Source organism: Lactuca saligna, chromosome 1 (genome assembly GCF_052625555.1).
Source record: "Lactuca saligna cultivar CGN05327 chromosome 1, ASM5262555v1, whole genome shotgun sequence".
Lineage (NCBI taxonomy): Eukaryota > Viridiplantae > Streptophyta > Magnoliopsida > Asterales > Asteraceae > Lactuca > Lactuca saligna.
Window position 1 is genome coordinate 194,295,927 of NC_136417.1, and position 24,657 is coordinate 194,320,583.

General features: G+C 35.1%; 2 protein-coding genes across 2 annotated transcripts; both read right to left on the reverse strand.

Moving 5' to 3' along the window:
* Nucleotides 1-18,898: 18,898 nt before the first annotated feature.
* On the reverse strand, nucleotides 18,899-20,145 carry LOC145001880 (two-pore potassium channel 1-like). The gene is made up of 2 exons (XM_078961215.1): nucleotides 19,280-20,145; nucleotides 18,899-19,183 (listed from the first exon to the last, which is right to left on the reverse strand). The coding sequence occupies exons 1-2, from the start codon at nucleotides 20,083-20,085 to the stop codon at nucleotides 19,030-19,032; spliced, it is 960 nt and encodes a 319-aa protein (XP_078817341.1). The 5' UTR covers nucleotides 20,086-20,145; the 3' UTR covers nucleotides 18,899-19,029.
* An 880-nt stretch (nucleotides 20,146-21,025) lies between these two features.
* Nucleotides 21,026-21,924, reverse strand: LOC145047143 (uncharacterized). The gene has a single exon (XM_078995379.1). The coding sequence runs from the start codon at nucleotides 21,832-21,834 to the stop codon at nucleotides 21,187-21,189; it is 648 nt and encodes a 215-aa protein (XP_078851505.1). The 5' UTR covers nucleotides 21,835-21,924; the 3' UTR covers nucleotides 21,026-21,186.
* Between the last annotated feature and the right edge of the window lie 2,733 nt (nucleotides 21,925-24,657).

The following is a 24,657-nucleotide window of genomic DNA, read 5'->3' on the forward strand; positions in this document are numbered from 1 at the left end:
GAACACACATAATCCTAATAACATATATGACAATAAAAACCATTAAACCTAACCGAATATTACGACCACTATAGTATCATACCACTACAAACCACTTCCATGAGATTCACTTGCTGATTATCAAGTGAATGATGAAAATCATTAGCAGGAGCTTCACGACGACAAGACCCACAAACAACAGTGGAATCGCTTTAATCTGCTTCTCAACCTTCTCGAACCTTTGTTGCATATTGAGGACATCAACTCTGGAATGAAGGTAATTGCGACCCATCTCCTCCTTCATGCGCTCCACCTCACCTTTTTGCTCAGCTATCTTTTCACCATAGTCACAAAAGATCGTGTGCAAATCGTTCAAGTTAAGCCCGTCTGTCGAGCTTATAGAGTTATTGGAGTTTATAGTATCTGGTGATGGTGTTGATGGGTTTGAGCCATAAGAACTTTCCTATGTGCACATGCAAACCCTAATGCTTGGATCTAGGTTTCTCTAATTGAACATCCAATGTTTCCAAGGCTTATAATTCTAGATCTAGTGTAAACAATTGAATCATAACATATGAAATCAGATCTGGAAGAATACCTTAAGTTGCTTGCTTGAATCTTCTTGTTCTTGGAGCTTAGAGTCACAATTGCCACTCCTCTAATGGATTACAAACACCAACTAGCAAGAGAATGATTTGGAGAGAGAGGAGAAGTGAGGAAATCGGCTCTAGGGTTTCAATCTAACAAGAGTGGCCGATTTCCCTCGCCCATAGGGTCTATTTATACTATGAGCTACTAGGGTTACATCCTTAACCCTAATTGAATAACTTAGGCCATAAGCAATTCAAAGATCCTTTTAGATATGAGGCTTGGATGAATTTTAAGATGTCTAACCCTAAATTCGGCCACCCTAATATCCATAAGGATTCATAGCCCACAACTATCACACATTTGACAATTTATGACCCTTTATTCAATTAACCTCTTTAAGTCACCAAATTAATTCCTAATTAATTTATGAATTACATCATTCAAATAATATTATTATTCCTTTAATATATTATTCTCATAATATATTAATATAATAATATCTCTTCTCTCTTTATAAATCACCCTGTCAAGATGTTATGGTGAAGGCAACCCAAAAGGACCATGCATAACCGGGTCAAGTACTTACCAAATATAGTTACAGGATTAGATACTAATCCAACAGGTGTTAGGGTAGGCTCCATGGAAGACAGTGAAAGGCAAAGCGAGCATTCTATTATCGGTTGTCGGCTAGTGTTTGGCCGGAAGTGGTAACAAAATTTTACGGTTTTGTCCAGCAGACCCTTCAATTATATAGTAGGGGACCACTGAACCCTTAAGGCCTAAGCAAGCCAACTCGATGGGTGAGTCGTTAACGTGTAAACCGAGTCGTGTGAGTTAACTCGTTAGCTTAGTTGGATGATGAGTAGGCAATGAAACCGGTTGAATTGGGTCAAAATCCTAAATTAGTCAGTTAAATGTTAATTCATGCACTTATAAAGCCAAAAAATAACATAAGGGATCTTTTAAACCAAAACATGTAAGTTCATGGGGCTACAGTGACATTTTCCCTATTTTATTCATCCCTTTATCTTCTACAACCTACATTTTCAACTATGAAATATGAACAAAAATTTTCAAATATATTAATAAATTATAAAAAAAAATGTAGCGTGTAACTAACCGGTTGATCAAAATTTGTTTGGAATACTACAGGCTCCTCAAAACTGATGTTATTCCACAGATCTTTATTATTCACTTCTTCAACAAATACCTCAGTAGGTTCTCGATTCATAAACATCTATTGCTCCAATGCATGTATCCATTTCAACACCTCCTCTAAGATGGGTTTCCCACTACGCCCACCTCTACCGTGAGAGCGACCACTAAACGACATACTAGATAAAGATTTGTCTTGTCTCCTAAAATGGTCTCGTACTGGGGATGGAACTGATTTTCATTCACTATATACATACTCTTGAAATGACATATAATAACAAGATGTCATCTCATCATCACTCGGTGACATTTTATTTCTTGGTTGTTGTCCCTCCTAAAAAATGAACATATTAAAAATGCATATAAAATTATAATAATGAATTTTATTAAAAAAAATATTATAAACCTGTGTCTTTGAAAAAATCTTGTTCACATCAACCTATTTCAATTTTTTTGTACCACTCCATCGTTTCATCCGATGCATGTCTCTATTTTTTTCTCAATACATATTCACAACCACGAACAGCCGGAAGCATCTCATATATACATGTCTATAATTTTTACAATTATAGTAATAAAAGATAAATTTAAAATAACTAGCATAACAATAAAACCATTTAAATATAAATTATTTTTTATACCCTAAATGGAGTCGTAAATCCTGAGACAGAGTATTTTAAAGTTTGACGACGCTCAGGAAATTATAAATATTTATTTATCTTGTTCCACATATCCTCAAGGTCCTCGTAGGTAAAATCTCATAAATAGCTACCCCAAGCAAAACTAACAAAACAAAAAAAAATATTAGTTATAATATACATTAACATTAATAATATGAAACTTTCAAAGTAACAAAAAATACATGTTCCAGACATTCAAATTCTCAGCAAAAAAAAAAAAAAAAAAAAAAAAAAAAAAAAAAATCTTGTGGCACCCGATCAATTACTTATTTTCCCAAAAAACCTTCACACAAAATGTATATCAAACATACTCTAACTGAATTAGGATCGCCAACTTCTAAGAATGGATGATTTAAAATAAAACTTTTCAGGTCATCAATTTTCACCGAACTATTTGTATGGTTTGGAAATGGACGTTCACGCAATAAACATCTTTTTTTACTGCTAACTATTTTTTCTGACACTTTTTCCCCAATATTTTTAGGATAATCCCCAAAATTCAACCCTGTTATCAAACAAAACTCTTTCAGACCATATACCATTTTCATATCACCCACTCTAAAATATAACTGTTTTATTCCATGTGGATATAGAACAGCGTCTGGTCGTATCTGATAAAGAAACATCTTGTGGAAAAGCAATCCGCTCCCTTGTAAACGAGGGACGTCGAACAATTAACCAAATACTGTTTGTCTAAAAATATCACGTCTGACACCATCTAACACGTCAAATACTTAACATATGTTACCCTCTCGATCCTTTTAAGTTCACAATAGCTTTAATATTGAAATTATTAAATCATGTTGCATAAAAAACAATAACATATTAGAAAACTAAACAATTATTTCATTCTAAAATATCAGATTATCAAATGCAATAATAATCCAACATTCAAATTACAAACATAAACAATGCAAAAACCAACACTTAATCAATAATTTCTATATTTACGCTAAAAAACAATAACATACTATAACAAAATTTTCAACTTAAACGATAACTCTATACAATTTTCCAAGGTATACGACAAGTATACAAACGGTTTTTAACTTTCAAATTAAATAAAATAACATATTCTAACCATACTATAATAATTTTTCAACTTAAACAACAAGTGTAACGCCCGTAGATCCGGGCAAGTCAATTTAGAGGCAATATGGGTCGAAAACGACTTTTCGGCAAAAGATTATTTAGAATAAATAATTTTAACCAAGTTATAGTATATGTCACAAGGTTTCCGTACATATAAAGAACGCCGAAATCTGAGTTATAACGAAGAAGTTATAGCCCGTCGAAGTTTTACGGCAAAACCGGCACGGCACCGGGAAGCGTAAAAAGTGAATTTATGATAGAATACTTTTTAGCCTTAGTTATCTAAACCAAATTCGTAGAGTATGTTAAAATGAGAAAATCCGTAAAAAGAACGCCCAAATCTGACTTCGTTTGAGGAAGTTATGATTTTTCAAAGTTTCAGCTTAGTAGTGTACAGCCCGAAACTCGAATTTTAGTTCGAGCGGTTTTTGGCTTACGCGACCTAAATGAGAGTTAAAGATCTCAATAATAGGAACTCAACAGTAAAAAGATGGACGAAAACGGAGTTCGTATGAAAGAGTTACGAATTCTTCACGGTCATTTAACAGTCTAAACGCCTCCTACTGTTAAATTTATGATCGGTCGAGAATTAGCCGACGGAGCCAAAATGAAAGTTGTAGATATTATTTTTACCTACGCATGGATATAAAGAACGTCGAAAACGGAGATAGTATGAGATAGATATAGACGAAGCTTAGTCGCTACTTTTCGAGCGCGGCGAATTCGATACAGTTTTGTAAATCCGAAATAGAATGAGAATTAGCCAACGAGGTCTAAATGAGAGTTGAAGATCTCATTAATAGGAACTCAACGGTAAAAAGACAGACAAAAATGGAGCTCGTATGCGAAAGTTATGGACGAAGCTTAGTCCCTACTTTTCGAGCGCGGCGAATTCGATACAGTTTTGTAATCCGAGATAGAATGAGAATTAGCTAACGAGGTCTAAACGAAAGTTGAAGATCTCATTAATAGGATCTCAACGGTAAAAATACAGACAAAAACGGAGCTCGTATGCAAAAGTTACGGACGAAGCTTAGAGGCTACTTTACTATAAAACTCCTATAAATACAAGGGTGAACTCCTCATATTTTCTTCACACCATAAGCCTCTCTTTCTCTCTCTAACTTCTCTCTAGCCTCCCTAAACCCCTCCCAAGTCTACGGAACCTCCCTATCACGAGAAGAAAGCCCCGGAGCGCCCGACGGCTCCGAGAAGAAAAGCTTTCGGCTCGGAAACGCTGCTCCAACGAAGCTCGGTTTTTAATAAAAACCCATTGTAAGTGAGTTATGCCTATACTATATTTAATATAGCTTTTATTTAATTATAGTAACATTATTAGGACCTTAAAATAATTATTTGGGCTATTATTATGAGTTATATTGAGTGTTATTTAACGCTTATATAATAGTAATAATAGCTAGACTATTAATTAGTCGTGGTTAACGTTAAAAACTCAACCCTAGTGGTATTGATACTAGGTTTTGTCGAGGAAAATTGTTTTGAGATAACGAAGTGTTGTCTGAGTTCGGAATCACCACCTAATCAGGTGAGTTCATGGTCCCTTTCATCTTACACATAGATATGAGGTATTTAATATAAACTACGTGCTATGTGTGCATATTATCTGAATACTTGCTGTCTATGTTGGATGAACGTTTTATACATGTTCTAAAGGATTTAAACTGTATACGTATTTTATATATACGAATATGTGGGGTATGATGATGGGTAGATAGATGATGAGAGATAGAAGATGACGTGAGTATACATTGGCTGCTATAGACTTAGTGCCTATGGGACAAACACCGGTAGCTATGGACTTAGTACATGTCAGACGTTGGTAGCTATGGATTTAGTACCTGTTAGAAATTGGTAGCTATGGACTTAGTACCTATTAGTTAGACACTGGTAGCTATGGATTTAGTACCTGTAGGAATTGGTAGCTATGGACTTAGTACCTGTTGAACGCTGTTAGCTATGGATTTAGTACCCGATGAGTAGGATATAGCAGCTATGGAATTAGTGCTTTACGAACTAACATCGGCAGCTATGGATTTAGTGCCAGTCCTATAACCCTGGAAGTAAGGGACTTCGGAATAAACAAATGCAGGATAGAAGACTCTTAGGTTAAATCCTTAAGAGTAAAGAAGATAACGGGGATGGGTAATAGGGTTAATTGTTTGATGATTAAACATAACAATTATATTATTGTGGGTTGAAAACCCTCGTACTCACCAGGTTTCCCAACCTGACCCACTCAGTTTATGTATATCACAGGTGTTGATATGAAGTCACTTTACACTGAGAGATTTAAAGAGATGTAGATCACTAGTGTAAATAAATGTAAGTTCTGTTTATGCTTATGTTTCTGTATTAACGATGACATCCCAAACGTTTTAAGATGAATAAAAATACGTTTCTTCGAAAATGTTTTAATAACGTATTTATCATTTTTTCTGGGAACAAATTCCGCAACCTTTTTATAAAATGAAGTACTCTGATTTGTATAAAGCATAAACAAAATCAGTCTTTTCTGACCGTGATTTTGGGGATGTCACAGTTGGTATCAGAGCATTAGTTTAAGCGAACTAGGAATATGGATTTATTTCTAGACTTAAACTTAGAATGCTAAGCGATGATTGTCAGGTGTGAGCACTAGCTTATTTTTGGAATGATGCCTAAATTGCTTTTATGTGCTAAATGCTTTGTGCATGATATGTTGTTATTTGTTCGGATCTATGGTCTGTTGCCGACCGGATCTGGAAGCCTTATATGTTTAGGATTCTAAGCGTTTAACTACGATATTAGAACTAGCATATAAACGTTTCGAGGTGATAAGGATGATTTAAGACGTCAATCCTAAATTAAGATCTAGATTCACCTTATTCGGTGTATAGATCAAGATGGCAAGAACCCGTAGCGGAAACGTAAACGCAAATAGGAACAGGAACCAACCCCCAGTGGTTCAGCAAATACCTGTTGTAGAAGAAGTTGCGCCTGATCCAGTCACCATGGCTGGAGTTCAAGCCATGATTCGGGCTATGTTGGCTGAACAAATGGAAGAAATGAGACAAATGTTGAATAGGGACGAACCTACCGTACATGTTGAACCGACAGAGCCAGTTCCCGAGCAATCAGAGGAAGGGAACTACATCCGCCAAGTGAGTCAAGTAGGGACTCAAGGTGAGCAAAGGGATGGCCCTGAAGGGAGAAACAACAAGGATGGGCGGATATACAATAATTTCTTAGGTGCGAAACCCCCAAGTCTCTCAGGAAGCCCGACGCCGGTTGAGGTTATGGATTGGATCTCTGAGATGGAGATGGTGTTTGAGAGCTGCAGCTGTAATGAGAAACAAAAGACTGTCTTCGCAGTAAGACAGCTGAAAGCTGGAGTCTTGAGTTGGTGGAAGCTATTGGCAGATACGATGCCACGAGGAGAAGCCTTAAGGATGTCGTGGGAAGAGTTTTTGGAGCAGTTGAAAATGCAGTACTGCTCGGAGGTAGATCTGATAGACCTAAACAACGAGTTTCAGAACCTGAAGAAAGGGAAGATGAGTATTGACGAGTATGCCACCGCATTCACCGAAAGGATGAAGCTATTCCCCTACTTGGTGCCTACTGAACTCTCCAAGATTGATAGGTTTGCTAACGGACTGCCCATTGACTTTGGCCCAATGGTCAAAATGGCAACTACTTTAAAAGCAGTTGTTAGGGCAGCTAAGAACGTAGAGGCCCAGATAAGAGAAAAATGTCTAGAAAAAGATAATGTAGGAGAGAAGCGGAAGTTTGAAGGATCTTCGAGGCCGAACAAGGAAAGCAAATTCTCAAAGCTTGGAGGAGCAGATGGAGGTGAAGCAAGATGGTGTGATAGATGCAAGAAGAAGCATGGTGGAAAGTGCAACGAAGAAGTGACTTGTTACAAGTGTGGGAGGACTGGTCACTATTCCAAAGACTGCACGCATAATGACAAAGTATGTTACGGATGTGGAGGCAAGGGGCACATGTCCAGAGACTGCCCAAGGAAAAATAAAGCAACAAGACCAGAAACGCCACCAAGGCCGAGGGCATTTCACATGATCCTTGACGAGGCAGAGAACCATGCAAGGAATCAAGAATGAGGACTTCTTACCCGAAGATCGGATTATGCAGTAGCCATAGTTTCGTACGATGTAGCCTAGTAGAGGCATAGTCCAGGGTGAACTTGAACACCTATGTAATAGTTTCGAGAAATAATGAAATCTTCGTTTTTTTTATTTGGTGTGTGAAATTGTTGTGTGATTTGCTGCATGGTGACTTGGGAAACTGCGAGACGATACTTGGGACGAGTATGAGTAGGTGTGAATGGTAGTAGAGGCCTATACTACCGGAAGCACAGGACTCACACTTGGATCAGGGAAAGTCACAAGGATTACCAAGAAGCTAGTAACTGATTCTGTTTTTTTTCAAGTATGTCATTACCATCGTTTCGATAATGACTAAAAAGATTGTTAATTTCCGACCCTAGTGGTCGTACCGAATTGAGTCCGACTACGATGAGTATGTTGCGTGGTTCAGGGAACCAAGTTCGATGTAGCGTCCGACAAAAACCAAACAATTGAAATCAAAGCGATCAATAGAAGTATCGCGTTCGTTGTTAAAGAAGTTGGTAGCCAGAAACGCTACATGTTAAAGTGTGATTATATCACATTATAACATGAAGGAAGGCATAGTCTATTTTAGAATTTAACTCTAAGAGACCTAAGTCTAAACGTGCATCACATGATGATAGGTCATAATTTGAAGTCTAGCCTGAGGTAGAGAGCAGGTGCACGATCGAGTACTGCTTACAGTCAATGAGTCTAAGAGATAGACTTGAAGGAATATAGAAGTTATAATTATTACCTAGGATGAAGAGATGACGTATGGAGTCATTATACGAGCCCTATTTCGTTGATGATTCTGGGACGTAATCATCCTAAGGGGGAGATAATTGTAACGCCCGTAGATCCGGGCAAGTCAATTTAAAGGCAATATGGGTCGAAAACGACTTTTCGGCAAAAGATTATTTAGAATAAATAATTTTAACCAAGTTATAGTATATGTCACAAGGTTTCCGTACATATAAAGAACGCCGAAATCTGAGATACCCGTTCGAAGCAACATAGAAGTTACAGTTATTACCTAGGATGAAGAGATAATGTATGGAGTCATTACACTGCCCTGTTTCGTTGATGATTCCGGGACGTAATCATCCTAAGGGGGAGATAATTGTAACGCCCGTAGATCCGGGCTAGTCAATTTAGAGATAATAGGGGTCGAAAATGACTTTTTGACAAAATATTATTTAGAATAAATAATTTGAACCAAGTTGTAGTATATGTCACAAGATTTCCGTACATATAAAGAACGCCGAAATCCGAGTTATAACAAAGAAGTTATGACCCGTCGAAGTTTCGCGACGGAACCGGCACGGCACCGGGAAGCGTAAAAAGTGAATTTACAACAGAGCGATATTTAGCCTTAGTGATCTAAACGAAAGTCATAGAATATGTTAAACCGAGAAAATCCATAAAAAGAACGCCCAAATCTGACTTCGTATAAAGAAGTTATGATTTTTCTAAGATTCGGCTTAGCAGTGTACAGCCCGAAACTTGAATTTTAGTTCGAGCGGTTTTTGGCTTATGCGACCTAAATGAGAGTTGAAGATCTCATTAATAGGAACTCAACGGTAAAAAGACAGACAAAAACAGAGTCCGTATGAAGGAGTTACAGATTCTTCGCGGTCATTTAACAGTCTAAACGCCTCGTACTGTTAAATTTAAGATCGGTCAAGAATTAGCCGACGGAGTCAAAATGAAAGTTGTAGATATTATTTTTACCTACGCGTGGATATAAAGAACGTCAAAAACGGAGGTCGTATGTGAAAGTTACAAATTTTAGAAGTCGGAAGTGTGTTGTGCCAAAATGGTTGATGTGGCACAATCTTGGCCATTGCTTTCTCCCCAAGTCTTGCCACTAGATGGTGACATGTGGCACCAACTTCAGCCATTTTCACCCTATAAATACCACCTCTCCCCCCCTCATTTTCTTCACACCTTTCCCATTCTTTCTTCTCTTTACTCTCTCTCTAAAACCTCTCTCTAGCCCCGAAATCCCCCGAAAAGTCTAGGGAACCTCCCTAGCACGAGGCGGAAGCCCCGGAGTGCTCGACGGCTCCGAGAAGAAGAGATTTCCGGCTCGGAAACGCTGCTCCAAGCAAAGCCTGGTTTTCTATAAAACCCGCTGTAAGTGAGCTACGCCTACGCTATTTTTAATATAGTTTTTATTTAATTATATTAACGTTATTAAGAACATATAATAAATACTTGGGCTATTATTATGGGTTATATAATTTTTTTAACGCTTATATAATAGTAATAATAGCTAGACTATTAATTAGTCTCGGCGAATAATAGACTAAAATCTATTGGTGATAATACTAGGTTTCGTCGAAGGAAATTATTTTAAAGTAAACGAAGCGCTGTCCGAGTACCGAGTCACCACCTTCTCAGGTGAGTGCATGGTCCCTTTCATCTTACACATAGATATGAAGTATTTATTATATAATTTACGTGTTGTGAGTGCATAGTCTCTTTCATCTTACACTTAGATATGAAGTATTTTAATATAAATTACGTGCTATGTGTACATATTGTCTGAATACTTGCTGTCTATGCTGAGTAAAAGATTTTTATACATGTTTTAAATGATTTAAACTGTATACGTATTTTATATCTACAAAACGTGTTGGGAAAAACATGGGTAGATGAAATAGTTGTTTTGTGATAACACGATGGGAGACATCAGTGTTGTCAGTGATCCAGTCATCTAGTGGAGTATAGATGACGACTATGGACGATACTAGACGGTCCAGTGGAACGATAGCAGTTTCGTAACATGTAGGTATTTTTGAACTAGGTGCTCATTAGGTATTTTTGAGCTGAGTGTGTTCACTACGTATCTTTGAACTGAGTGTGTTCACTAGGTATTTTGAACTAAGTGTGTTCACTAGTTACTTTTTAACTAAGTGTTTACAAGATGTTTCGGACTACGTGTTCACCAGATATATTCTATAAGCCTTGATAATGATGGACTTCGTGTCGATTCCTTAGGATGATCCTTAGGAATAAATAAACGAGGAATAGCGGGTTCTTAGGGTAGATCCTTCAGACTAAAGAAGATAATGGGGATGGGTAATTGGGTTGATTGTTTGATTGTTTAAACATAATAATTATATTATTGTGGGTTGAAAACCCTATGTACTCACCAGGTTTCCCAACCTGACCCACTCAGTTTATGTATATCACAGGTGATGAAATGAAGTGACATTACACTGAGAGATTTAAAGAGATGTAGATCACTAGTGTAAACAATTGTAAGTTCTGTTTATGCTTATGTTTCTGTATTAACGATGACATCCCAAACGTTTTAAGATGAATAAAAATACGTTTCTTCGAAAATGTTTTAATAACGTATTTATCGTGTTTTTCTGGGAACAAATTCCGCAACCTTTTTATAAAATGAAGTACTCTGATTTTCATAAAGCATAAACAAAATCGGTCTTTTCTGGCCGTGATTTTGGGGATGTCACAGTTGGTATCAGAGCATTAGTTTAAGCGAACTAGGAATATGGATTTATTTCTAGACTTAAACTTAGGATGCTAAGCGATGATTGTGAGGTGTGAGCACTTGCTTAATTTAGGAATGATGCCTAAATTACTTTTATGTGCTAAATGATTTGTTATGCTATAGTTTGATCGGATCTATGGTCTGTTGCCGACCGGATCTGGAAACCTTATGTGTTTAGGATTCTAAACGTACGAATACGATATTAGAACTAGCATATAAACGTTTCGGAGCGATAAGGATGATTTAAACGTCAATCCTATGTAAGGGTCTAGATTCACCTTATTCGGTGTATAGATCAAGATGGCAAGGACCCGTAGCGGAAACGTGAATGCAAATGAGAATAGGAACCAACCCCCAGTGGTTCAGCAAATACCTGTTGTAGAAGAAGTTGCACCTGAGCCAGTCACCATGGCTGGAGTTCAAGCCATGATTCGGGTTATGCTAGCTGAACAAAGGGAAGAAATGAGGCGGATGTTGAATAGGGACGAACCAACTATGCCTACTGAGCAACACGAGCTGATTCCCGAGCAATCGGAGGAAGGAAACTACAGCCGCCAAGTGAGTCAAGTGGGGACTCAAGGTGATCAAATGGATGGCCCGGAGAGGAGAAACGACAAAGATGGGCGAATGTACAAAAATTTCTTAGGTGCGAAACCACCAAGTCTCTCAGGAAGCCCAAAGCCTGTTGAGATTATGGATTGGATCTCCGAGATGGAGATGGTGTTTGAGAGCTGTGACTGTAGCGAGAAACAGAAGACCATCTTCGCTGTAAGACAACTAAAAACTGGAGTTTTGAGCTGGTGGAAGCTATTGGCAGATACGATGCCACGAGGAGAAGCCTTAAGGATGTCATGGGAAGAGTTCTTGGAACAGTTGAAAATGCAGTACTGCTCAGAGATAGATCTGATAGACCTAAACAATGAGTTTCAGAACCTAAAGAAAGGGAAGATGAGTGTTGATGAGTATGCCACCGCATTCACCGAGAGGATGAAGCTATTCCCCTACTTGGTGCCTACTGAAATCTCCAAGATTGATAGGTTTGCTAACGGATTACCCACTGACTTTGGCCCAATGGTCAAAATGGCAACTACCTTGAAAACAGCTGTTAGGGCAGCTAAGAATGTAGAGGCCCAGATAAGGGAAAAGGGTCTAGAAAAAGATAAGGCAGGAGAGAAGCGGAAGTTTGAAGGATCTTCAAGGTCCAACCAGGAGAGAAAATTCTCGAAGCCTGGAGGAGGAGGTGAAGCAAGATGGTGTGATAAATGCAAGAAGAAACACTTTGGAAAATGCGGCGAAGAGGTGACATGTTTCAAGTGTGGAAAATCTGGGCATTACGCCAATGAGTGTACATCCAACAAGAGGTTGTGTTATGATTGTAAAGAAGGGGGGCATATTTCAAGGAATTGCCCAAAGAAAAATAAAGTAGCAAGACCAGAAACGCCACCGAGGCCAAGGGCATTCCACATGATCCTCGACGAAGCAGAAAACAATGCAAGGAACCAAGGATGAGGAATTCATACCCGAAGATCAAGCTATGAGGTAGCCAAAGAGATAGAACCATATGATGTAGCCTATTAGAGGCATAGTCTAGGGTGAACTTGAACACCTATGTAATAGTTTCAAGAAATAATAAAATCTTCGTTTTGTTACCTGGTGTGTTAAACTGTTATGTGATTTTCTTGAATGATGACTTGGAAAACTACGAGACAATACTTGGGACGAGTATGAGTACGTGTGAAAGGTAGTAGATGCATATACTACCGGAAGCACAGGACTCACGCTTGGATCAGGGAAAGTCACAAGGTTACCAAGAAGCTAGTAATTGATTTCGTTTTATTCAAGTATGCCATTACCATTGTTTCGGTAATAACTAAGAAAATTGTTGTTATCCCGACCCTAGTGGTCATATCACATTGAGTCCGACTACGATGAGTAGGTTACGTGGTTCAGAGAACCAAGTTTGATGTAGTGTCCGACTTAAACCAAACGATTGAAATCAAAGCGATCAATAGAAGTATCGCGCTCGTTGTTAAAAAAAGTTGGTAGCTAGAAATTCTACATGTTAAAATGTGATTATATCACATTAGACCATGAAGGAAGACATATTTCATTCCGGAATTTGACTCTAAGAGACCTGAGTCTACGCGTTGTTACGTACGATAATAGGTCATTAGAATATGACACCTCGATCAATTGTAGAAATCAAATTAACTTATCCTAAGAAGAAGAAGGTGTCTCTGATAAAGAATGAGCTTGTGACATGAAGTTCATGATTGAAAGTCTAACGAGCAGGTGCAAGACTAAGCACCACCTGCAATCAAGGAGTCCAAGAGTTAGATACCCGTTCGAAGCAACATAGAAGTTACAGTTATTACCTAGGATGAAGAGATAATGTATGGAGTCATTACACTGCCCTGTTTCGTTGATGATTCCGGGACGTAATCATCCTAAGGGGGAGATAATTGTAACGCCCGTAGATCCGGGCTAGTCAATTTAGAGATAATAGGGGTCGAAAATGACTTTTTGACAAAATATTATTTAGAATAAATAATTTGAACCAAGTTGTAGTATATGTCACAAGATTTCCGTACATATAAAGAACGCCGAAATCCGAGTTATAACAAAGAAGTTATGACCCGTCGAAGTTTCGCGACGGAACCGGCACGGCACCGGGAAGCGTAAAAAGTGAATTTACAACAGAGCGATATTTAGCCTTAGTGATCTAAACGAAAGTCATAGAATATGTTAAACCGAGAAAATCCATAAAAAGAACGCCCAAATCTGACTTCGTATAAAGAAGTTATGATTTTTCTAAGATTCGGCTTAGCAGTGTACAGCCCGAAACTTGAATTTTAGTTCGAGCGGTTTTTGGCTTATGCGACCTAAATGAGAGTTGAAGATCTCATTAATAGGAACTCAACGGTAAAAAGACAGACAAAAACAGAGTCCGTATGAAGGAGTTACAGATTCTTCGCGGTCATTTAACAGTCTAAACGCCTCGTACTGTTAAATTTAAGATCGGTCAAGAATTAGCCGACGGAGTCAAAATGAAAGTTGTAGATATTATTTTTACCTACGCGTGGATATAAAGAACGTCAAAAACGGAGGTCGTATGTGAAAGTTACAAATTTTAGAAGTCGGAAGTGTGTTGTGCCAAAATGGTTGATGTGGCACAATCTTGGCCATTGCTTTCTCCCCAAGTCTTGCCACTAGATGGTGACATGTGGCACCAACTTCAGCCATTTTCACCCTATAAATACCACCTCTCCCCCCCTCATTTTCTTCACACCTTTCCCATTCTTTCTTCTCTTTACTCTCTCTCTAAAACCTCTCTCTAGCCCCGAAATCCCCCGAAAAGTCTAGGGAACCTCCCTAGCACGAGGCGGAAGCCCCGGAGTGCTCGACGGCTCCGAGAAGAAGAGATTTCCGGCTCGGAAACGCTGCTCCAAGCAAAGCCTGGTTTTCTATAAAACCCGCTGTAAGTGAGCTACGCCTACGCTATTTTTAATATAGTTTTTATTTAATTATATTAACGTTATTAAGAACATATAATAAATACTTGGGCTATTATTATGGGTTATATAATTTTTTTAACGCTTATATAATAGTAATAATAGCTAGACTATTAATTAGTCTCGGCGAATAATAGACTAAAATCTATTGGTGATAATACTAGGTTTCGTCGAAGGAAATTATTTTAAAGTAAACGAAGCGCTGTCCGAGTACCGAGTCACCACCTTCTCAGGTGAGTGCATGGTCCCTTTCATCTTACACATAGATATGAAGTATTTATTATATAATTTACGTGTTGTGAGTGCATAGTCTCTTTCATCTTACACTTAGATATGAAGTATTTTAATATAAATTACGTGCTATGTGTACATATTGTCTGAATACTTGCTGTCTATGCTGAGTAAAAGATTTTTATACATGTTTTAAATGATTTAAACTGTATACGTATTTTATATCTACAAAACGTGTTGGGAAAAACATGGGTAGATGAAATAGTTGTTTTGTGATAACACGATGGGAGACATCAGTGTTGTCAGTGATCCAGTCATCTAGTGGAGTATAGATGACGACTATGGACGATACTAGACGGTCCAGTGGAACGATAGCAGTTTCGTAACATGTAGGTATTTTTGAACTAGGTGCTCATTAGGTATTTTTGAGCTGAGTGTGTTCACTACGTATCTTTGAACTGAGTGTGTTCACTAGGTATTTTGAACTAAGTGTGTTCACTAGTTACTTTTTAACTAAGTGTTTACAAGATGTTTCGGACTACGTGTTCACCAGATATATTCTATAAGCCTTGATAATGATGGACTTCGTGTCGATTCCTTAGGATGATCCTTAGGAATAAATAAACGAGGAATAGCGGGTTCTTAGGGTAGATCCTTCAGACTAAAGAAGATAATGGGGATGGGTAATTGGGTTGATTGTTTGATTGTTTAAACATAATAATTATATTATTGTGGGTTGAAAACCCTATGTACTCACCAGGTTTCCCAACCTGACCCACTCAGTTTATGTATATCACAGGTGATGAAATGAAGTGACATTACACTGAGAGATTTAAAGAGATGTAGATCACTAGTGTAAACAATTGTAAGTTCTGTTTATGCTTATGTTTCTGTATTAACGATGACATCCCAAACGTTTTAAGATGAATAAAAATACGTTTCTTCGAAAATGTTTTAATAACGTATTTATCGTGTTTTTCTGGGAACAAATTCCGCAACCTTTTTATAAAATGAAGTACTCTGATTTTCATAAAGCATAAACAAAATCGGTCTTTTCTGGCCGTGATTTTGGGGATGTCACACGAAGCTTAGTCGCTACTTTTCGAGCGCGGCGAATTCGATACAGTTTTGTAAATCCGAAATAGAATGAGAATTAGCCAACGAGGTCTAAATGAGAGTTGAAGATCTCATTATTAGGAACTCAACGGTAAAAATACAGACAAAAATGGAGCTCGTATGTGAAAGTTATGGACGAAGCTTAGTCCCTACTTTTCGAGCGCGGCGAATTCGATACAGTTTTGTAAATCCGAGATAGATTGAGAATTAGCTAACGAGGTCTAAACGAAAGTTGAAGATCTCATTAATAGGATCTCAATGGTAAAATGACAGACAAAAACGGAGCTCGTATGCAAAAGTTACGGACGAAGCTTAGAGGCTACTTTACTATAAAACTCCTATAAATACAAGGGTGAACTCCTCATATTTTCTTCACACCATAAGCATCTCTTTCTCTCTCTAACTTCTCTCTAGCCTCCCTAAACCCCTCCCAAGTCTACGGAACCTCCCTATCACGAGAAGAAAGCCCCGGAGCACCCGACGGCTCCGAGAAGAAAAGCTTTCGGCTCGGAAACGCTGCTCCAACGAAGCTCGGTTTTTAATAAAAACCCATTGTAAGTGAGTTATGCCTATACTATATTTAATATAGCTTTTATTTAATTATAGTAACATTATTAGGACCTTAAAATAATTATTTGGGCTATTATTATGAGTTATATTGAGTGTTATTTAACGCTTATATAATAGTAATAATAGCTAGACTATTAATTAGTCGTGGTTAACGTTAAAAACTAAACACTAGTGGTATTGATACTAGGTTTTGTCAAGGAAAATTGTTTTGAGATAACGAAGTGCTGTCTGAGTTCGGAATCACCACCTAATCAGGTGAGTTCATGGTCCCTTTCATCTTACACATAGATATGAAGTATTTAATATAAACTACGTGCTATGTGTGCATATTATCTGAATACTTGCTGTCTATGTTGGATGAACGTTTTATACATGTTTTAAAGGATTTAAATTGTATACGTATTTTATATATACAAATATGTGGGGTATGATGATGGGTAGATAGATGATGAGCGATAGAAGATGACGTGAGTATACATTGGCAGCTATAGACTTAGTGCCTATGGGACAAACACCGGTAGCTATGGACTTAGTACATGTCAGACGTTGGTAGCTATGGATTTAGTACCTGTTAGAAATTGGTAGCTATGGACTTAGTACCTATTAGTTAGACACTGGTAGCTATGGATTTAGTACCTGTAGGAATTGGTAGCTATGGACTTAGTACCTGTTGAACGCTGTTAGCTATGGATTTAGTACCCGATGAGTAGGATATAGCAGCTATGAAATTAGTGCTTTACGAACTAACATCGGCAGCTATGGATTTAGTGCCAGTCCTATAACCCTGGAAGTAAGGGACTTCGGAATAAACAAATGCAGGATAGAAGACTCTTAGGTTAAATCCTTAAGAGTAAAGAAGATAACATGGATGGGTAATGGGGTTAATTGTTTGATGATTAAACATAACAATTATATTATTGTGGGTTGAAAACGCTATGTACTCACCAGGTTTCCCAACCTGACCCACTCAGTTTATGTATATCACAAGTGTTGATATGAAGTCACTTTACACTGAGAGATTTAAAGAGATGTAGATCACTAGTGTAAATAAATGTAAGTTCTGTTTATGCTTATGTTTCTGTATTAACGATGACATCCCAAACGTTTTAAGATGAATAAAAATACGTTTCTTCGAAAATGTTTTAATAACGTATTTATCGTGTTTTTCTGGGAACAAATTCCGCAACCTTTTTATAAAATGAAGTACTCTGATTTGTATAAAGCATAAACAAAATCGGTCTTTTCTGGCCGTGATTTTGGGGATGTCACAACAAGTATATACAAATTTTCAAGTTATACGACAAATATACAAATGACTATTGTAAACATTATTATAACCATTTTTCAAGTTATACAACCACTTATAGGATAAGTATATATAATTTTTCAAGTTATACAACAACTATACAAACGAAAAATAGCATATTCTAACTATGCTATATCAATTTCTCAACTTAAACCACTAACCAAACATATTGTAAACATTATTGTAACAATTTATTTAACTTTGAACTTTAAAAAAAAAAAAAAAAAAAAAAAAAAAAAAAAAAAAAAAAACATATTCTAACCATTTTTTACTAAATATACAACTAGCCAATGCACATTCTACGCAGTCTATACTTGTATATTCATAAAACCACTAACAAAATAGGATTAAAACTTCAAATTTACTAATAAATAATATTAAAACTATCAAGTACAACAAAATTAACCAATCACAAATAATATAATTTTATTTTTTTACACTAACTAATACAATAAATAATAAAATAATAAAAACATATATTAAAAAAAATGTTAATTAAAACATAAAAAAAAGTTAAAATCTAACCATATTTTCGGGATTGTTGAAAAAATCGTCTATTTTCTTCAAGAAATCATCACAGAGAATCGTCGAGAGATAGAGTTTTTCGATATTGACGAGTGAAAAATGAAGGGAAAAAAAGGTTTTATACTTTTTTTTTTCGTAAAATCACAGGTGAAACACGAAAATCACAGATGGACTATTCCATCTACGAATGTACAAGTGCCTAAAGCACATCTATGCTTTAGGCGCTTGTACATTTGTAGATGGAAGGGCAAAATCGTAGATGGGTCATTTCCATCTGCGATTTCAGTGATTATTATTGCAATTTTTATTTTATTTTTTGGCTAAAATTTTAAGGTTATTAGTGTATTTGGATAATTTTGTAATTATCTTTTTAATTTTTATTTTAATGTTATTAATTTAATATAATTAAAATATCAATTTTAAAACTTAAAATTTTAAATGAAAGTGAATTGAAAAATCACATTACATTAATTAGGAATCACCCATAAAAAAAATGGAGAAGAAAAATATTATTTTATTAGAATTAGAATACGAATATTCATGACAAAAAAATTAAATAAAAAAAAAAACAATTTTCTCTTGGCAAAATCAAAGGTTTTATGAACTTCACGCACATAAATATGTATCAGGATTGTGATTCAATGATTTTTATATCGTCAACAGTCAATGTTCCTGAGTGGTCAACATCAAGATTCTTAAACCCTTCAACCACAATCGCAATATCTTCATTGCTCACCTTCCCCATCTCTCTCAACTTATACACAATATATTCTGCAGCACTGTGAAAACACAAAGCCAAATGATAGACATAGAAACGCTTAGAAAAAAATAAAAATAAATAAAATAAACATTGAATGTTGGTGTTTCAAATCTACCTGACAACTTTATCATCATCAAGATCGGCTTTCTCAAGATCTTGAATCGTCAACTTCCTGTTAAGTACCCATTGAACAAGCATTTGTCGTCTATTATCAGTCCATAATTCCACTAAATACACAAATAGTTGTGCTAAACAGACAGTAGTAATCAAGATCCAGAAAATGGCAAACAAACGTCCTCCTTGAGTCGAAAAACTCTTATCTCCATATCCTAATGTCGTGATTGTAGCACAGACACAATAGAAAGCTTCAAAGTAGCTCAATTGTTCAACAAGTGACAAAAACAAAGTTCCAACAGTCATGAGGAAGATAATAAGTGTCAAAATAGTAAAAAACTTGTACTTCACTTTATTTGTTTCGGCTTCTTTAAGGATCTGATTTGGACCATATGTCTCATGCATGTGTATCGCTTTTACAAACAAGATTTCTTGTTTTCCAACTATGTAATCTGCTGCTTTGCTAAGAGCAAAACCACCAAGAGCCATTCCTGTAAACACAAAGATACAAGCTAAAGACTTTGCCAAATTGGTTTTTGGTCCTACGTCACCATATCCTGCAGCTGTCATTGTGATGACACAGAAATAGATGGAATCCAGGATTTTGTTGGTTTTTTTCCCACTGATTTGATCTTGAATTAGGGAAAAACAGATGGTTCCTAGGGTAAGGTAAGCAGCTAAAATAACTGACACTTTCTTTAAACTTATTTGGTCTGTGGAAATTGATGATGGGTAAAAACAAGCTTTGATTTCGTGTTCTTTTCCTCTTGCAAGTAAGGCGTCTTTCGTAGCATCATCACCCATCATGCATGTAATTAGAACAAGGAAAAATATGAAAGAAAGGAACGTTTTGTGAATTCAAGAGAAGTAGTTTGTTGCCTTGATGCTTTATATATGGACAAGGGTTGCCTGATTATCCATTTTGGGTGTAGAAAAGATCCATAATTACAAACATTTGCTACATGATGCTCGTATCTTTTACTATATGACAAAGGATGGTACATATGACTGAGGACAAAATATGGAATAATATATACATGGGTGTTATTTATTTGGAGGATATATTTCAACATTTAACTAATGCCCCATCACTTTGGTATCTAGATGTAACCCGAATGTTGTCATGTTAATGAGACATTGAATGTTGTCATATTTTTAAGGTAAATCAAGGTAAATGAAATGACCATAACCTTAAAAAAAAAAAAAATGTAATTTGAGTACGAATTTAGCGTACAATTGTGAAAACTTATGCTATACCTCAGATGCAAGACAAATATTCCAGGAGGGGTAAAAAGGGGAAATCCGTAAAATAAAAGGCATCTTAGTGGAGGGGTAATTAATTTAGGTACTTTATTTATACATCTTGTTTGTTGCATCGGTGCTTATAAGAAGGTAGTACATTAATTTAGGTACTTTATTTATACATCAAATTCTAATAAGCATTAGGTTTTTCATGTGTTGTTTTTGAGTATCAATCAATACATGAAGCATTTTGATTATCTGTTCTTGTTTTGAGTATCATCTTGTTAGTCACTTCATAGCAACTTACAAATGTCTATGAATTTATAGATCTTTATAGGAGTTTGATATTGAGTTGTTAACAAGAAAATATACCAATTTGGTTGGTGTTTCTTCTATTTCTTACCATGTAAGATTTATGGATTAATTTCAATCAATAAACAATTTGTGGTTAACAAACAAAACAAATTGTGTTAATCGAATCAAGTGAGCCATACAAGAAAAGAAAGACACAAGCCTCACGGATAAGGTGATAAGTATGCCGAACTATTATCATCTTACATTATACATTACACAAGAAACAGGTCAAAACTATGGTATTTTGCTATTAGCCAACAAAATCACTATAGATTAACCATGTTCATGATTACCATCGTCATGGGCATTGGACTAGTAATAATAATCATAACTAAACTCGTTGATACCAATCATGGCAGAAACCACTTGAGTAACAATGTAAAATCCACCTCCAAGAATTGTCAAAACAAGAATGGCTGAAATGGGGTTCTTCAATAACTCATAAAGAGGCTGAAAAACTGCATATAGAACACCAGTACTCACAGTCAATGCATAAAGCCCATATCTTCTCATGTTATCCCAAAAATCTTCCATCAATGGCCCTTCTGGGCCAAAAGCTAATGCCGTTTGGTGGTTATCGGAACCCATAAGAAGCATCATGAACCCTAAGGACACAGCTCCTACTATCACATACCTCGAATTGTCGCCAAACGGGATGAATATCTCTGTTTCTGCTGATAAGTCTAAGAGGTGAAGTTCTTCATCTCCAGATAACTTTTCAATTGAAGATGAGCCGTTGGGTTTTTCTGTGATTTTGACTGTTTCTGATTCAATCAACAGGGGTCTATTAGAAAGTTTAATTCTTGATGGGGATTTAGTGATTTGTGATGAGGACTTTGGTTTTTTGATTAAGAGAGATGGTGATTTCGTTTTGGAGGAGACGAGAAACGAAGGGCTATTGGCGATGAGATTAATGTGAGATGGGGTGTAGAACTGAGATCTCAGGGTGAAGCTCTTCATGTTGCTTCTTTTTTCTGTTTTTTTGAGCCTTGAAAAACGAAGATGGAGAGATCAAGAGATATCTGTCGATGAGTGGTGGTCATGGACTGAGCTCCATTTGAGTTCGATAGATACTTTGGCCACCAAACTTGAGTATTTTGTTATTGAACCACAAAACTATTTTTACTAGTCTAACCAAACAAAAAGTTTTACACTCTTACTATGTTTTTTTACTAAACTATGTACAAATATTTACCAATTGCTCTGGATTGAGAATTATTTATAAAATAATAGTGTTTTTTATTAAATGGTAAAATAAAAGATGTGGCCCATTTTTTTTATGTCATTTTCCCCCAATTTGTATTCATCGTCATCTGCATGTGTCGTCTATTGTCATCATTTCGTCGGATAACCGCAACGAAACCACCGATGAATCTTTGCATCTCTGGCGCCGTGCTAGAGAACTCTCTCTTATCGGTGAGAAACCATATTTCATGTTATTCCACTAACCATGTCATCGGAGAAGTCGGTTCTTCTCCTCGTCCTCATTCACCCTTTTATCATATTCCCTACTCTGGTTGCAGTGTCAACCGGTAGCTTGTCCAGTGGAGTGAACTACTTATGCAAAATCATAAACCTTTGACCAACTTATGCTCCATCATTGTCCACGTAACAATCTTTATCTAATTTATTTCCCCTTTACATATTACTAGGCGAATGTCTGTGTATTATGCAGAAACACATATATATATAGTTGAAGTCTTTACAAATATATGTTTTTTTAATATAGCAATAACAGTGTTGTTAAATTTGATATAATAATTCATATACTAAATTGATATAATGTATTGTTTATTTTGAATTATATGATAGTATATGCATCTATTATAACTACATAATCTCAATCATTTGAATGATTTCTACCTGCATGTTACACATTAATAAAATTAAATATAATATATTGTTTAATGTTATTTATAGTTGTTGTTATTGTTAATTTATTTTTTAAAATTTATATGCTTAATATTTTAATTTTTATCATTATAATTATTTAAAACATCAAACATTATTTTTTGATGTTAAATGTAACAATATAATCATTTATATAGAGTTATTTTTAACTATTGTTATTATAAGTTATTTTAAGCTACTTATTTGAAAAGTTTTAACGATTATAAAAATATATTTAGGAAATATTTTAATTAAATTGAGATTACAATTTAGTTTTTGCATTTATCACTACAAGTTATCAATTTTAACTATTTACAAAACATTATTTGGTTTTTTAAGTGGGACTAAAATTTATATTTAAGTTGGCATTGTAATGTTATATTTAAAATAACAATTTAAGTATTTTGTTCAAACTGTTCAAAAGTTGTAGCTTTAAACTGATAACGGTTTACATACAACAACATATTAAATCTAATAAATTAAGTATAATATGTTAAAAGTTAAAGAGATAACTTTATAAGTAGAAGTAAATATATTATTTTAAAATTGAAATTTAGTATATTTATGATTACACTTTAGGCTTGATATTTATTTAACATTATTAACCAACTTATAATCATTATTATAAAAACACTACAATTAATCACTTTTAACTATTTACAAAATATTCTTTGGGTTGTTTAAGTTAAACTAAAATTTATATTTTAGTTCACCCTGTAATGTTATATTCAAATTAATAATTGGAGTATTTTATACAAATTGTTCCAAAATTGTATTTTTAAAATGATAATGGTTTACATCCAACAATATATTAAAGCTAATAATTAAGTATAATATGTTAAAAGTTAAAAAAAATCACTTAATAAGTAGAAGTAAAGATATTATTTTAATATTGAAATTTAGTTTATATATAATTACACTTTATGTTTGATATTTATTTAACCTTATTAACTAACTTATAATTATTATTAGAAAGAAACTGAAAAGTCATGGGAGTTTCAAATGAATGTGGTGAAAGGAAAAAATACATGGGATTTTCAAATGAATGTGGTGAAAGGAAAAATGTTTCATTTATAATATAGTATGAAATGATGATATAATGATATGATATTATGATATAGATATATAGAAATATACGTTATATTTAAATTAACAATTTAAATATTTTGTCCAAACTTTTCAAAAGTTGTAGCTTTAAACCGATAATGGTTGACATATAACAATATTTTAAATCTAATAAATTAAGTATAATATATTAAAAGTTAAAGACATAACTTTATAAGTAGAAGTAATGATATTATTTTAAAATTGAAATTTAGTTTATTTATTTAACCTTATTAACCAACTTATAATTTTATAAAAAAATTGAAAAGCCATAGGAGTTTCAAATGAATGTGGTGAAAGGAAAAATACATAGGAGTTTCAAATGAATATTGTGAAAAGAAAAATGTTTCCTCTATAATATAATATGATATGATGATTATCAAGCAAATCCTTTTGTATCTAGTGATCTTTGACAAGCCCCTTACATTTTTGGGGATTTTCTTAAATCATAATGTATGAAACTTTAAAATTACGAACATAAAGTTTTTTCTTTTAGAATGTACAATCAACTACAAGCTCCAAGAAACAAATCATTGAATGATTTGATGCCATGAAGGGTTAAATATACTTCAAACGGACCATAATTTATATATGTGTAGTTATTAAAGGAAGAAAACCCATAAGGATTCATCATCCATTTCTGGTAATTATTTAAACTATTAGGTATTTTGTGAACTTGAATGCAGGGTTTAAAAATTAGGTTGGAGTATATTGGTAGTGTAAAAAACTGAACGGTGTTCTTTAATAAGCTAAATTAAACCTAACGTAAAAAATGAAAGTAACAGTTGT